The 16705-nt window shown below is 41.3% G+C and overlaps 3 protein-coding genes across 4 annotated transcripts; 2 read left to right on the top strand and 1 right to left on the bottom strand.

Moving 5' to 3' along the window:
* Positions 1 to 573: 573 nt before the first annotated feature.
* On the top strand, positions 574 to 4531 carry gch2 (GTP cyclohydrolase 2). Its single transcript, XM_076296354.1, has 6 exons — positions 574 to 1046; positions 1629 to 1738; positions 1986 to 2041; positions 3497 to 3528; positions 3644 to 3728; positions 3881 to 4531. The coding sequence occupies exons 1-6, from the start codon at positions 740 to 742 to the stop codon at positions 4008 to 4010; spliced, it is 720 nt and encodes a 239-aa protein (XP_076152469.1). The 5' UTR covers positions 574 to 739; the 3' UTR covers positions 4011 to 4531.
* An 812-nt stretch (positions 4532 to 5343) lies between these two features.
* cript (cysteine-rich PDZ-binding protein) lies at positions 5344 to 8898 on the bottom strand. Its single transcript, XM_076296353.1, has 5 exons — positions 8775 to 8898; positions 8297 to 8362; positions 6462 to 6516; positions 6262 to 6365; positions 5344 to 6162 (listed from the first exon to the last, which is right to left on the bottom strand). The coding sequence occupies exons 1-5, from the start codon at positions 8788 to 8790 to the stop codon at positions 6098 to 6100; spliced, it is 306 nt and encodes a 101-aa protein (XP_076152468.1). The 5' UTR covers positions 8791 to 8898; the 3' UTR covers positions 5344 to 6097.
* A 109-nt stretch (positions 8899 to 9007) lies between these two features.
* Positions 9008 to 16347, top strand: pigf (phosphatidylinositol glycan anchor biosynthesis, class F). Of its 2 annotated transcripts, none has more exons than XM_076296352.1 (6): positions 9008 to 9301; positions 9851 to 10094; positions 10326 to 10417; positions 10524 to 10640; positions 13616 to 13724; positions 15697 to 16347. In XM_076296352.1, exons 2-6 carry the CDS (start codon positions 9867 to 9869, stop codon positions 15808 to 15810), a joined length of 660 nt encoding a protein of 219 aa, XP_076152467.1. In that variant the 5' UTR covers positions 9008 to 9301; positions 9851 to 9866; the 3' UTR covers positions 15811 to 16347. The 2 variants fall into 2 exon arrangements, with proteins under 2 accessions (XP_076152467.1, XP_076152466.1); XM_076296351.1 differs by having other exon boundaries at positions 9010 to 9301; positions 9837 to 10094.
* The last annotated feature ends 358 nt before the right edge of the window (positions 16348 to 16705 follow it).

Here is a 16705-nt window from a genome sequence, read left to right on the forward strand (position 1 = left end):
GAATGGTGATGGAGTTGTGAAAATGGAGTAACCCTCTTTGGTAGGTTTAAGGATAAGGATTGTTAAGAAAAGGACATAGCTATAGCCTAACCACCATGACCCCTTGACCTTCACATAGTGCTTGAGAGATGGGTTTCAAGCACTTCTGCAGCATCGTTTTAATTCGTGCACCTCTTATTTTAATTTCTGCATATTTTCTGAGAGATTCAAACATCTAAGATGTGTTTGTACTCACCACTTTTCACCCCAGTGTCTCTTAAGAATATGTTTTTTTCCCCCTGTAATTCTGCCTAGGCCAATAATTCAGAGCCTCATCAGTGTTGAGGATAAGACGTTTTCTGAGTATTTAAAAAGCTTGGACCTGTGAGGAATCTGTTTAACACCTGAATTAGCATCGCATTCTCCATCGAACTAGGCAGTTCCATGTGATGGGACCTTTATCTGATTGCGTAGTCATACCTCAAGCGAGGATTTGACGTGGGTACCGTGACACGTTTCGCTACAGTATGCAAACAAGCCCTTTAAATACAACCCCCGAGGTGACCACTGAAGTAAGTCTGCCGCTCGCCGCGAACGAATAGCTTGCTGGACAGCTAGACAGTGCTTTGACGGGGAAGCATCACATTTAAAACAAAACCTGTATATTTAGACTATATATTTTACTCTTTGTTGAAGAAGGGTTGCTGTGAGCATTATATTTTTTTTTATCCAAAACATATTTTAGCTGTTCTTGATAGAAATGGAATACCAGAAAGTTACGGACGTGAGTGCCATGTGCAACGGCAACATAGTGTCGGAGTTAAACTGCAGGAATGGTTTCGCAGAGTTGTCCATTGAGACCAAGAAAGTGGCTGTCCAGCGCATCAACGAGACCTCTCGAAAAGAGGCGGAAGATGAGTCTAGATTGCCCATTTTAGAAGCAGCTTACACCACTATCCTCAAGGGTCTAGGGGAGAATACCGACCGTCAGGGTCTTTTACGCACTCCACTGCGTGCCGCCAAAGCCATGCAGTTCTTAACCAAGGGATACCACGAAACCATCTATGGTAAGATCAGTGAGACATTGAATTGTTAACTAAAAGGTGTTTCATTACAATACTTTCGACAAGCATATGTGTAGCTATATTTATATTATATTAACTGGCGTCAATTGTCTCTTGTTTTAAAACTATGCGCGCAAAGGGTTTCATATTATATGTTTATCATAGCAGCTTCAAGTATGTTGTAATTATCTCTTTCCAAAGTGTGTGCAACAGCTCAGAAATGACGGCTTTGTTCTCCAGCTTAAGTCAGCTCATTTATGTAAGGGCTATTAATGGGAACTATGTAGTTGTGTTCTTTGTTTGGTGCTTTCTACATCATTCTTGCCACTTTACATTATGTCCAGATGCCTCAACTCTGTCTCCCTCCTTACCTTGAGTATAGGGTAGCTGTCCTTGGTTATCTTTGGATCTTTGGTGTCCATGAAAAGGGACTGAAATGGCACACAAAATCATTGTCAGTATTACATGTTATCCCCTTATAAACTTCCAAAGAACAGCATCCAGATGCAGTACAGTGCAATTGTGCATTATTTTGGCTTTATTATACTATTGTTTTTAAATGACACTACTCTTATATTTACACAGATGTTCTGAATGATGCCATCTTCGATGAGGACCATGAAGAGCTGGTGATTGTGAAAGACATTGACATGTTTTCGCTTTGTGAGCATCACTTGGTGCCCTTCTTTGGAAAGGTGAGCTGGGCTGATGATGCATTTGGCATATCTTTTTTATACTCTTAATGGAAACTCACAAGCTCTATGAAAGTCAGTTACTTCATTTTTGAAAACACTTTAGGACAAGTGCACAAGCTATGGCATGTATAAAGACTTTGCAGTGAACGGGAGAAAGGGTAGACAGGGTGAATGGGTTCTCTCTGTCGGTTACAGTGGCTGATCAAAGTCACTGACTCTGAACATTGAACACCTCTCTGACTTCCAGGTACACATTGGATATCTGCCGAATAAGAAGGTGGTCGGCCTGAGCAAGCTTGCAAGGTGAATTGGCATATATATAGTCTCTCTGTGTGTGTGTGTGTGTGTGTGTGTATGTGTGATTACTCTTTCTCATTTTCCTTTTTGCTGCTGCCACTGGCATATCATTGCTCTCACTCGGGGGGGCATCGAGACAGCGTGTTATTTCCAAGCCACTGCGTTCTTCTGTTGTCACAGTCCTTTGACTTGAGGCTTAGAGACCAAAGCCTGGCCCAGTGTCCTGTCCCCTGGTGCCGAGCTCCAGTCTAGCCAACAGTGCTGACCGTGCCATGTGTGCTGACGGTGAGGCCCATTGAGTGAAGATGCTCTGTGTTGCTGACTCAGTGTGAGCTCAAGACTCAGCTTACAGTCCAGTGACCTCCGCACACCCAAGTGGCCTGCTGGCATTATCAGTGGCACATAAGAGGGTGGTCAGTGCTGATGTGTAACAAATCTGAGATGCATGCATTTTTGTAAGCATGGTGTCTCTCTGACTCTCTTCTAGTTTTACATGACACAATTTTACCTGTACCACTCCGTGCTATATTATTATCTAACCATCGAGATTATTTTTTCACTTATTCTCAATGCAGTTTAGGATCCAAGGTCTTTTTAAAAATGGGTAGTTCTGGTTCCTATATGACTGACTCTGCTTCAGATCAGCCTCCAGCATATTCAGATTAAAAAAGGAAATAACCTCCTTTTGTCTGTTCGATTGGGTCAAAGGTCAGGTGTGACTGTCTCCGCCTCATCAGTTCATCTCCCATTAAAGTTCAGTCTCACGTTGGCCTCAGCTTTAAAACTACTTTTTAAAGATTTGCCATTTAAACAATTACTTGTCAACATGCAGTATAATATACGCTAGACTGGGTAAACCCAGCCTGATCTGCCGGCGATTTCTTTTTCACCCTGCAGCTTGGTCTGGTAATAGCCAGACTAAATATACGCCACACTCCACCTTTGTTTGCTCCGTTCGACTCAACATTGCTCCGCAGAAATTGTAGCATCATTTTAAAGTGACGCTGTGAATGAGTACACAAGAGCTTCGATTACCTTTGTCCAACTGAACAAGCAAATGATTAATTTGTCATTATGTAGTCTCCCTAAAAGGCTGAGGCATGACATGCAGTAAAGTGAACTTTTGGGGTTTACAGGGAAAGGGCAGCAAGGGCAGCCAGCAAAGGGCAGGATTCTTGCTCAACAAGCCAGTGAAAAATAATTTTGTGAATCATTGATTGATCGGATCTATGTTAATAGTGTCACAAGAAAAATGTGGCATAGAGGGTAATCCATATCCAGGTAGTCTATTGATTGAGGGATTAATGATTAGGCTTGCTACTGTGCACTTCCATAGAGCCTCCTCAAGGCTGTTACATATTATTTATACATTGCAGTCAGTCTTGATTTATAGACAGCTATAATGGAGGTTGCAGAATATATTTGGTTCCCTTTTTTAATTCTGTAACCTTATCTGTACAGGATTGTTGAGATCTACAGCCGAAGACTTCAAGGTAAGTCAAGTACTAATATCGCTGACTTCGAAAGGCTGAAAGTATTCTTTCTGAGTCCATACTTTCTTTTGTATGGTCATGGTCATTGGATGATAATGTGATCTCTCCTCCACAGTTCAGGAGCGCCTGACCAAACAGATCGCCACGGCAATCTCTGAGGCCCTACAGCCAGCCGGTGTGGCGGTGGTCATCGAGGCCGCGTGAGTGTTGGTCCAGACATTTAGACCTGATTGTTGTTGCAAGTAGACATGACTGTTGGCTACACTGTATGTGTGCACTTCTACCCGTGGATACTTCTGTTGCTTCAGTGCATAAGCGTGGGGTTTAAGTGTGTATTGACCTTCTGTTGCAGGCACATGTGCATGGTGATGAGGGGCGTGCAGAAGATGAATAGCCGCACAGTTACCAGTGCCATGCTGGGGTCGTTCCGAGAAGACCCCAAGACACGTGAGGAGTTCTTGGCCTTAACGAAGAGTGCCTAAATCTGATGACATAAATATGACAAACAAACACACACACAAGACCACACACACACACACACACTCACTCACACATGCACACATTGACATTGTCAATTTCTAATAAAATGAAAGATTGAAAACTAGGTGGACCATAATAGTCAGGATTTCCGATAGTTCTTCAAATCCAGGCCTTTTCTTTTCTAACAAAACATTTGGAGAAATGTGAAATTCCCTCTATACTTTTAATATGATTAAATATGTAAAGCGCTTTTTGACAGTGGTCTTAAGTCCGTTATTAAACCCCCTCCCCATTCTTTCCTCTATCCTGGTGCTAAGAGTCTTCCTGAGAACTCAGGGTTTCTCAGTAACATTAACAATGCACATATTTAAAACCTGTAGTATTCATAGGTGTAAAGAGATCAAGCCAAGCCAAATGTGTACATACCAGCAGGATTTCGCACATACAAAGCCTAAAAGCCCCTTCAGCCATTTTGCTCTGTAATATTGTTGTTTGTTTACAATACTTTTGGGTTTAATTAGTAGCCTACTTTGCATAGTTTCCTTCAGTCAATTAAAATTAGTAATTTAGATGTGTAGTCTTTTCCAGTGTATGTAGACATCTGAAGGGTTCATTTTTTTTATTGCTGGTACTCTATTTTGTGAAACATGTAAAGCACGCTAATACATGGTAGTGTGTGTGAACTTGCAGAAAATTTTATTAATTATTATTCTATCAGTTAATGTGGGTGCAAGCCACATAAACAGTGCCTTCTGATTAATTGCACACTTGTATAACCTACCTACATTTTACAATGTACAATATGCACAATGTATATTTGTACGTTTGCATCACAACACAAACATTTTTATTTTGGAGCAAAATGTGTCCTTCTGAACTGTGTGAAAATTCCGTAATACAGAAACTGGTGTTATGTCTTAAGGCATCTTAGTGTGTTTTGTATCTTTTTAATATTTATATTTGAAGTATTAATTTCCTACCTCTGCAACTAGTTCCAACACTGTGAATCAGCTGGATTCAGCTGCAAGGTAGGATTTAGCTGACTTCAACCATACTTCACCAACACTCATAGCTTACACATGTTTAATCTTCTGATGAAAGGATATGTATGCCCTGCCTTAAAGTTAGATCTGTTATACTCAATAAGCCATTATGTGTATTATCTGACTGTAATTTGCTGTAATTTACAGTTTTGTGCTTTGTATTGAAACATGTCAATAAATAAGTAAATGCACTGTATTGTGTCCATGTATTGTGTGTAAAAAAAGATTACTTTATCCAGGTTTATTTTTGATTATACCACTGTGAAGTTTTAAAAATGACAACAAACTGATATCATACCAAAGCAAAAATAAGCCTTTACTCTAACTCTCCAAAGAGAAGTATTAAAATTAACAGCCTGTGACAGACAACAGCACAGCCATAAGTGACACCACACAGAAGTTCATGCTACGAGACTTCATGACACAAATGCAGGTTGGTATGACTATAGGAAAGAGGACTTTGCCTTTGGCTGTTGCTGACATTTAAATGTCAACACCTGGACCTTTGCTTGGAATCAGAACCAAGCCTCTGTAATGGTCTTAGATGATAACAATGATACCGCAATGGGGAAGTAAGATGGGAGTGCTACCAAGGTCTATTTCTGTGTAAGACAGACAGATGTTATGTGTGCTTTTACAACACAACAGAATGGTAAACTGTCAACTGAATGTAAATATTTAGTTTAAAAGAAATAAAAAAAATGTTTTTTAAATTATCGTGTCAACATGAAAAGAAGTGATCGAGCTACTTAGATATTTACAAAGCACTTCTGATGGTTTTTACAGGAGACATCTGTCAAAACAGTGTAAGCCTAAGTATTGCTTCATCTAGTGAGGGAACATCATCAAAACATTCAGACACTGATATTTTTGTCGCCAGTATAGGTCCAGGGAGTAATGCACACAGTTGACACAGGGGCACATGCTGGTAAGTTCAAGAACTCCCATTCTAAGTATGTGTCTGGGGAGTTTGATTTTATAATTGACATCACCACCAATGCCGCCTCCCCTCTATCCTGAGAGATCCTCCAGCCAGGCAGGTCTGATCAGACAGAGGTCTGCTTGTAGTTTTTGGTGTCAAGCACCTTCTTTCCGCACATGGCACATATTCCTATTTAAATTAACAAACAAACAAAAAGTCAGTTTCCACCACAGGTACTCTCCAATTACCTCCAACATGAATGTATTATCAGTAGCATGGAGTACTGACCTTTCTTGTAGGCACAACCCTGGCAGTAGTGAGAACCTGACTGGTGGACAGAACTCTTGCATATTCTACAAGTAGCAAATCCGGTCTTTCCGTAGGGATCAAACCTATAAAGACAAAAGGGCAAGTTGAGCACATTTGCGATGTGGTGTGTGCTAACAAAACTAAGAATGACCTGGATGTTCGATTATGAGACGTCATACCTGGCCTTTTTGGAAGTCAGGGCTTTGTTCTCATTCAGCCTTCTTCCACCACTCTCTGCGAGAAGTCACAGTGAATAATACATTGTTCTGTTCTCAATATGACTAGACCTAGTAACTATATGTCTACGACATTTACCTAACCATTTAAAGCTCTACATTACCCATAAATATACCCCTTCACCCACCCTATTAGATTTAACAATCAAAGTTAACTTGATCCTGAGAACATGGGATCTGCAAAAATGTATAGTATTGCAAAAGTAATTGACAGTTAAAAAAAACACCAGGGCACTGTTCTCATTCACTTCTTCCCCAACACAAACATGCTAACTTCAATGAACATTGGCAAAGGTAGCAAATAATAGACCTGGTAGATTCACTTGTGCTCTAGACAAGTTCTGGTGATTTAACAGTGTTTTGTTTTGTTTTGTTTACAACTGAGAGGGCATCCAACAAACCCATTCTTTCACACAAGCCTGCGTCACATACACTATATTGCCAAAAGTATTCGGTCACCTGCCTTGACTCGCATAACTCGCATATCGCATTGAATCAGATTAGACCGTTAGCTTATAGCAGATGCTAACGGTCTAATCTGATTCCATGAGCTGGAGCTAAAAGTGTAAAACTGTCAGACTCAGAGAACGGCTGGATGAACTGGGGAAAGGTAAAACTCAACAGCTTAACTCAAGGGGAGGTGGAAAATGAGTGTATTTCCCCAAATGGCAGTATATAGCAGCTATAGCAGCTTCAACTATTCTGGGAAGGCTTTCCATGTCTTTATGGACCTTGCTTTGTCATGTTGAAACAGAGAGGTGCCATCCCCAACACCTTTGGGATGAATCAGAGCGGAGACTGAGAGCCAGGCCTTCTCAGCTAACGTGTGACCTCACAAATGCACTTCTGGAAGAATGGTCAAAAATACCCTTAAACACACTCCTAAACCTTGTGGAAAGCCTTCCCAGAGGAGTTGAAGCTGCTATAGCTTCAAAGGGTGGAACGACGTCATATTAAACCCTATGGATTAAGAATGGGATGTCACTTAAAGCAACACAAAAGAGTTTTTTGTACCTTAAAATAATGTTTCCAAAATCGTTTCAGTGGTTCACCAACTTGTAACAGGGTGAACGACACTTCTGCATTCGCTTCGCAGCCCTCTATCGGCTATAACCACACTATGTAAGTTTGCCAGATCGGGTAGCGGATCTGTAGTTCGATGGAATGAGACATAAGAAACTACAAATTTGACTTGCGTTTGATGTCGCAATACATCGTACTTTCATAAATCATGCAAAATATTCTACCTTCTCTGTGGACATTGTTATTTGTAAAGCCGGTGCTGGATAAACAAATAGTGTACGTGCGACAGAGGGAAAGTTCTTTGGTGTTGCTTTAAGTTCATACGCGAGTCAAGGCAGGTGACCCAATACTTTTGGCAATATAGTGTAAATGGGATTGTCTGGAATCTGGAAATATAAGCACCAGGGATACTCTGGCTAAGCAATTTATAAAAATGTTTGTACTGACATAAATAGTTTAGATGAGAATACATTAGAATTTTAGCCCATTGGTTGGAGACCATGTAGAAATTCGTTGCAATTTCAAAACCGGATTGTTGTAAGGGGTTAATATCCTTGTATTTGGTACGGTTTGCCATGCGTTGAGTGAAGATATTTCACCGAGAGTAATATTGTGCAGAGATGTGTGCAGAATGCAAATCTGATTACATTTCATGTAAGTTCAATGTTAATATTCTCGCGAAAGAATAAGTCGTTTTAGCTTCTGATATTCCAGCACAGTATATTCAGATAACGCCGGAAAACATAAATACTCACCTGTTGTGTTTCTGGCACCATCCTTCCATGTATCTGGCGTGATGACCCGTCCAAGTTTCTTTTCACCTATGGCAACAATGGCAACATGGTTATCAGGAATCTATTGCAACAAGTACTTACATTAATTATTTGCAAGCTAATTTAAACATAATCCACTCGAACATAATCCACGGGACACTGACAATTACGAGAAAAACACGTATCATAGATAAATATCAAAGAATAGACCTAAATGCGTGTGCACTAGTCAGTGTCTTCTGGTCTATTTACATAAAGGTACGTAGGCTGAATCACGTTGCCAACACGTAGCAGCTAGATAACGAGTCAAATGATAAACACATCATATTAGCTAGCTTGCATGCTAACTTCGTTTGTTGTCTTAGTCTCAAAATACTTATTTACAGCACATAGTCCACTAAATATTCTCATTTTATATCAAACGATTTATGTTTATGTGGAAAAATGTTTCAATACTTACACTTTTCGCAAACCATAACGTTAGTTTATTCCTTTTCTGAAACCAAACAGGGAGAAAACACTAGCAGAGGATTTAACTGAAGACAAAACCAATCGATTGACGTTCACTTCCTGGCTTGAAGGCCGGATGTTTATAATGTACTTTGTTCCTTATTTGTCATTGGTTTGACTTTTGAGAGAAAGCTTCTCGTTGGTTCATATGGATTTCAGTCTGTCCATGGCGCCACCCACACCGGTTTCGGACGCCAAACTGACCTTGCGCAAACATCTGTCCGTCAGAGGGATCTAATGAAGACAACTTGCAGTCTTTTTTAAATGTCTAACGTTACCTTTACTGCCTAGTTTATGACTGATAATGAATGAATTTGGCTAAGTTACATATTTATTTCACGAAAAGCAGCCACGACATTCCTTTCACAGGGTTACGCGTGCAAACATTTACCGTGAACTTTTCGGAATTAAGTTAGCTCGCTAGCTGGCTAGCTATCTAGCTTTATGCAAACCATATAACGACTGGATTTGAAAGTGGTGAGTTGAATTTTGTGTATTGAAATAAGGTGATTTATAAAATGCATATTATGTGTCCTGTGTAGTGTTGCATGATAGGGCGCAAAGCTTCTCGTGATTACCATCATGGATATTCAGCCAATGAGCAAGCTAGCCAAGTAGCTAACATTTCTTTTTGACAATTAGGATCTTCAGTTTTGTGGAGTTCAGTGTGGCCAACGAATTAATGAAATAAATACAAAGAATTAATGAAAAGATTGTGCCCAATATTTTTGTGAATTTTGTTTTGTGTGTGATTTACACAAACAAAGTGTACATCTACACTGAGAAATAACGATTTCCTGTATATATGTCACTAAAGATTAATAAGATGTAACTTTTTTTTTTACACGTTTGATGAGGAAAGTCACGTGTATCAGTATCACAGTGAGAAAGTGTGATGATAGGCCTAAATTCTAAGTGCTGTGCAGTTTCAGTGTTGTCTCCTGTACAATTATATAGAATATGTGCCCTTGTTAATTAGCTACCAACTTAATCTATGGACCACAAACTTTAGTTCTGTTTCAGCAGAAAAGGCAGCCTCAGCATGTGGGACACAGAGATCCGGGGCATGGCCTCGGCTCATGCCATTATTGCCTCCTCCGTCTTCATGGCCACAATTTTGCCAGCCATCCTTCTGGAGAAGTTCTCTGTGTACGGCATGCATTTGGTCTGGCTCTACTCTGTTGCTGGATCTGTTGCTGTTGTCAACATCGCTGTCTTCTGGCTCCTTGGCATCAGTCCACCAACAAAAAGACACACATTAAGTTACAAGGTAAAGCACAGAGCTTCATTATTGGAAGGAATCTCAAATACGTGTTAAGGTATCTAGATGATCAGATATATATGCTTCTTTTACTGATGTAACCATCAAGATAATTTAAACAAAGACATTAGAAACATCAGGACAAATGCTGCTTCTCTGGGTTGTTCTGCTGCTGCTGAGTGAGCATTGTGTTTAGATGATGACTGTGCTCGGTGTGGCTGTACTGTCTGTTCTCTGTAGATATCCAGACTTGTGCGCTCCTGCCTCTACTTTCTGCTGTCCTGCTTGTTCTTTCACACGGTGGTTGTCCTCTATGGAGCCCCTCTCTTGGAGTAAGTTACTTAATGAGAAAGGAACACAAAGCTTTATATACACAGCTTTATATTTTAATAATGTGTTTTTATTTGCATGAATATATGTCTGGGTGTATCTTCACAGAAGTGCTCTGGAAACGTTCTCTCTGGCTGTCCTATTGTCAAGTATGACCACACTACGGTGTCTCTGTATGCTGGGGCCCAATGTCCAGGCTTGGATCCGTGTGTTTAGCAGGGATGGGTGGGTATCACCTTTTGATTCACTCATAGATAATTTAATCATTATGTATAAAATGCAGAAGTCATTAACTGGGTTTCCATCCAACTGTTTAATGTGCATTTTGACCATTCGAATAAGAAATCATGACAGGAAACATTTAAAGGTCCCATGTGTAAGAACTTCTCCCATCTAGTGTTTAGGGATTATATTGCAACCTAATAGAACTACGGTAGCCGTTGCACATCAAAAACAGTACACCCAATTCAAATACAGTAACACCCAATTCACACCAAAGATCCACGTCAAGACGAAACCGTCGCAGAAGGAGTTGCAGCGGTGTGAATTAAATGGTGCACGTCGTTGCCAGCTGCTGCAAGCCATCGCAAAGCATTTCATGTTACCCTATCTAGTTGCAGCTCATCTCGTTGCGAATCTACCTAGATGATGGCCCTAGTTCCGGACTCCTTAATAGGTGTGTCAAAACATAAACGTTTCTCTTTTGTCATTGCTTGTGTGTAATGCCAATGAAACACACTTTCGATCATGGAATAAATCATTCAATTTTGCCTGTTAACTGAGCTAGTTAACGTTGGCTAACGTTAGCACAGTAAACTGAAAGTGAATGGGAATGGTTAGTGATGTTCGCTAGCTAGGTAGCAGCTAAGGACTTTGGTTAAACTTGTATATTGTTGCAAACTAACCTGAAATAACATACATTCAGCAACTTTGTGGTAGTCTGCTAGGTCTAGCAAAACTATGGTAGGTTAGTTTATCAACTGTCTCTGGGTCTAGAGCCTTTGAACAGACCTGGCTGTGCACAAGAGCTTTGCTGAGACAGTGACACCTCACAAACAAAGTTATTTTTTTGTCTTTATTTGTTTTTTTGGAAAATCCAATGCCAATGTCGGAATGTAAGGAAGACATGTAGGTTGTAGAAAATGGGTTCATCACTTACATGGCTGAATGTAGGGAAATTCAGTAGATAAATCCAAGAAAGTTTTTCTTTGCATGCCAAAGACGGCGCTGTATTTCACAAATGTCCCTAGCCAGCCACCGTTATTTTAAAATGGCGCACGTAGATGGAGCGTTTATAAATGCTATGTATATGTAAATGCCGATTTCTAAGCCCATAAGTATGCTTCGAATTGGTGGTGGTGGAAATGAAACATGAATGAGGCCACATTTATGAATGGGGGATGTTAATATAGCTATCAAACAACTGAAAACGTTCCACACTGTCCCTTTAAAATTCACATTTAATTTTCTAATGAGCATACACAATTGATTCGTTAGGGCAGGCTGCCTTAACTCCTGATTTGCATAAGGCAGGGGTTCCCAACCTTTTTTGGCAGGTGACCCTATTTTGATGTCACAACATTTTGGCGGCCCCAATCATCTCTGCCGTAACATCCAGACGAGAACGGTACTTTGATTTCCCCCAAATGTCCTTGTTCGTCTGGTTGTTTTGTCTGATGTATATCATGTTTTTCCCCCATATGTTTTATTTAATTGATGTATATTTTTATGTAGTTTACGGTTCAATTGTAAGATACCCATATCTCAGCCGACCTCACCCCGTTTGAATTTCAGGCGACCCCACATGGGCTCCCGACCCTATGTTTGGGAAACGATGGCACAAGGTATAATGCAATTTAGGTTGATGCAGTTTGTTGCATTTTGTTAGCCTTACGAGCCAGACCCACATCAAGATGTAGGGTCTGGAAACTCACCATTGGCAGTGCTCAATCTGAAGGGCGGGATAAACGGTTGTCTTTCAAATTCCCTCTGCACGCAATAGGATAGCGCTACAACTCATGAGTGCGTTTTCCCACTAGTGGAGCTAGTTGGTTAGTTGATCAAACTTTTGCCAACTTACAAAAAGCTTAACTCGAGTCACGCTGTTCGTCAGCAGCAGCATCCATCTTCTTTGTTTTCAAGTAGCAGGGAACTCACACGGAACCGTCGCAAGTCAGTCGTCATTATGTTAAGCCCGCCCACCGACTCTATACACGATGCGATTGGCTTGATCGAAGTTTGATTTTTCCAGTTTGCAAGCCAACGGAGAGTTGCTAGACTACCCTGCCTGCAAATTACATTTGCTGCTGCTTGGGTGCGTCTAGATTTGTTATATGGCATACATGTTTCCATAAACGTTGCCCTGACAACCTTATGTTTTGATCCCACAGTTGAGCAGATTCCTTTCATTAGGAGAATGTCCATTTCCCCTTGATTAAGAGAATGTTCACATAACACTTACATAACACACACATAACAATTGCTCTAAAACTTAAACTGTTTACCATGTTGTTAGTCGCTTTGGCTAAAAAAGCGTCAGCCAAATGTAATGTAATGTAATGTAATGTAATGTAACACAGTGAATGGAAACACGTAGATGCACATTTTCTTTAGATCATTTTCATGAATGGTTAATGACACCTGTTTGTTTTTGGTCTACATGGTCTTTAACATGTTTCACTTTCAGTTTTATGCTGTGAAGTGAAAAAGTGAAAAATTAATAATATAGTAATAATGTGTCTGTCTTACATGATGCTAATGGAAATCAAACAGTCCATCTGCAGTTTATTGGCAAGCCACAAGAGGGCGCATGCTAGCCCTATTCTGAGTGTTCCAGTTCCAGTTCCAGTTCCAGTTTTTCCAGTTTCCAGTTTTTTTTCCAGTTTTTTTTAGTGTCACTGCACTTTGTGTACCATTTTTTATGTATTTATTTAATGTTTCATTATAATTCATTGCAATATATTTTATTTTACCTACAATTGCCACTGTACTGTGATGCACCCTGCTGCATTCTGCTGTTTTGTTCCACGCCCTTCAGTTGACCACAGTACTGCCATAACCTGATCCCTTCTTGCTCTTCCCCCAGGCATTGTTGGAGGCTGTTCTGCCTCAAAATTACTTTTAGACTCAGAATTAATATGTTTGTGTGAACTGTGTGTGTGTGTGCTTGTGTGAACTGTGTGTGTGTTTGTGTGATTCAGGGCCATGTCAGTGTGGGACACGTCTCTGCAGATCACCACAGGGTGCAGTGTGCTTGGAGCGTGGCTCGGGGCATTCCCCATCCCTCTGGACTGGGACCGGCCATGGCAGGTTTGTGGCCACACACACACACACACACACACACACACACACACACACACACACACACACACACACACACACACACACACACACACAGGCATTTAAGACTAAGGGAATTCACCAACACTCACAACTGTGTGATTATGGCAACAAATGCATGCTTCTCCTACAGAGACATTGCAGCACATCACTTCGTTATTGCACTTAGAGGGCAGTGCAAGAGCACGGAGCAAGAGCGTAGTTGCATCTGTGTACACTGCTGTTGATCCTTACACTTCAAAGAGCATGCAGCCCATGTAAGAACGGGTGAGAATAATGGAAAATATTCATGCATTTTATGTAGATTAAACAATAGAAGGAATATGGCTAAATCTGGCAGATTATTGACTGGTTTATGATTATCAATGTTTTTCAAGGTTTATGAATACCCCTCATAACATGAACAACCATGGATGAAGAAATCTTGTTATGCAAACTGTTTGAGAGATTATGTGTGTGGTGAGTGTTATTGGGTGTCTTCCCTATCACCAAAATCACCGTTTTATCTCGGAGTAGCTTAGCAGTGTCCCTTCAGTGACTGCTCACTTCATTTTCACTTAACCAAAAGTTGATCATTCTAGCAAAATCCCTGTAAACAGGGACGGTACGACCCAATTCAAAGCTCAGTCATCATAATCCCCCTAAAGACGCTGCCAGAGTAATCCAGCACTGCGGGACTCCAGACTTGTACGACCTGATGATTACATACTCTTAACCAGGCTTCAGGGACCTCTGAAAAGGGCTAATGTAACAGTTCTATTTGATGGGTCATTCAGGAGGCAACCACTTATAATATTGAAAGAAAAGACTAGTGGCATTTTGAAAGCAGTACGTCATTCGGTGTAGTCAAGTCACCCTCCCTAGAGAACTGGAGGAGAGAGGGTTGGTGGGTAGAATGGTGTTTGACTTGGGAGCTCTGCTGTCCTGCGCATGCAGAATTAGAAGCTGCCGTTGCCCTGGTAACAATATTGCCATGACAGCTAGGGGGATGGAGGAATCAATCTCTGTGACATTTTTAATTCGGAAGCACATGGCAAAATCTGCATTAGCCGGAGAACAGAAACTGCTGGGCAAGGAGTTGCTGGCCTTTTATCTTAGCGGACTGCGGAGCAGTGAGAAAATCCTCAAAGCCCCGCGGGAAACTTGTGTGACAAATGTAGCATAGATATGCGACCTATGCGACATGCCTACTGCGCATGATATTCCGATGTCAAACTGTAGTTGTCATGGCAACTAGATGCACATAAAAAATAGTGTGCAGCAATACAAGGCTCTAAAGGTATGACATGTCTCCTTTGGGGGATTAAAAGCATTACAAAAAACAGGCTGTATGAAATTCTTACTTTTTAATGCAGCAAACACAATCTCTGTACATGTCTGTTTATGCTATAAAGCTTGGCTCGTAGATTTTCCCTTTATGTTGTGCCTTTTTATTCCAACACTCAAACACTGGAACATTAAAAAAAAACAAGTAATTATAACAACATTTCACTTTGAAACTTGTTTGCCTCATATATAGTAACCAGGGGTTTGAAAACAAAAAAACCTTTGACCTTTGTTGATAAAACTGTGCTGCTACGATAACCTTTAGCCACACCACACATCTGCATGGCCTGTGCAACAAGCAGTAAAAGCAGGAAGCCAGAGTCTGAGGCTTCCTGCTCAGTTCATATCTGACATGACGATGACCCTGACAGGCTGAGCCATGCTGAGTATCAAAACTGGACAAAAAACCAAAAACATCTCAGCCCACATACAGCGAAATAGCAAGGCATCCAAAATGACAAGAAATAACATGATAAATTCTGTTCTGTCTTATGAAAAAAACATGGTTGGTTGTTGTAGAAAAGACCGCTAGGGCACAGTGATTCTCCTGTATGGTCGGGCCTGATGGCATGGGATGGGGGTTGGTGCTGAGTCCTTGTGTGCTGTGCTGTTCTAGGTGTGGCCCATCTCCTGCACACTGGGCACCACGGTGGGCTTCCTCACGGGCCTGCTGCTCGCCCCCGTCTGGATCCACTGGCACCGCAAGCAGCTCATCTACAAGAGCAAGTAACGTCTGGAGGCACGACCAAATGTGCATAAGTGTGCACTCTCTCTCACACACACACACACACACACACACACACACAAAAAGAAAGAAGCTGATGTGGACAAACGGGGCGGCGGCATGTGATCCTCAGATATTGAGACGTGTCAGTCAGGACCAGGGGACATGTGAAGGACACCCCCCTCAGTCCTCTGATCCTCCAGCATTCCCCTCCAGTAGTCACTGAGGTCATATACACAGGAAATGTTTTAAAAAATGTCTTGTCTTAATTTAAAACTTTTGTTCTTTTTGTACTATTTTCTTGTCATTTGGTGGCAGTATGTATTCTTTTCTTTGTGTGTTCTGTTTGTCCCCCCATAAGGTATTTGGTACTGAGTAATACAGACTTCACTGAGACATTTTATACAGTGGGTGGATGAAAGAGAAAGAGATAGAGAGAGCAAGAGATTGAGAAAAAGATAGCAAGGGAATTTTGCAATCCAGCGAACAGAGATGCACTATTTCCTTTTTTTCTGGTAGCAAATAAAGAATCACTTCTGTAAATGCTTGGCGTGTGTTTGGTTGTGCTGCTGTTTGTTGAGGTTGTTGCGTCTCCCTGTAGAGGCCACGGACGGGTGCATTGTATGTTGTTGCGTCTGCTCTCCTCGTGTTCCGGCTCCCCCACGCTCCACTTGTGTGCCTGTCGCCGTCCTCTCCTCCTCTCTGGTCTCGGACTGTGCTTGTACATCTGGCGCTCTGTCATTGTGACGCTGCTCCTCCCACCTCTTGTTCCAGTTGAATGTGTTGTTTATTGTGCCCACTGCACCTGTTGTTTACCCCCTTTAACCTGCTCCCTGATCTCGAAAACCCCACCATTCCCTTTCTGATATTTTCTGCCCCCCCACCCGCACCCCCACCCCAA

This window comes from Alosa pseudoharengus, unplaced genomic scaffold (assembly GCF_046254945.1).
Source record: "Alosa pseudoharengus isolate Yale_2024_CS ecotype anadromous, Long Island Sound unplaced genomic scaffold, YU_APseudo_1.1 YU_APseudo_1.1_scf_20, whole genome shotgun sequence".
NCBI classification, from domain to species: domain Eukaryota; kingdom Metazoa; phylum Chordata; class Actinopteri; order Clupeiformes; family Clupeidae; genus Alosa; species Alosa pseudoharengus.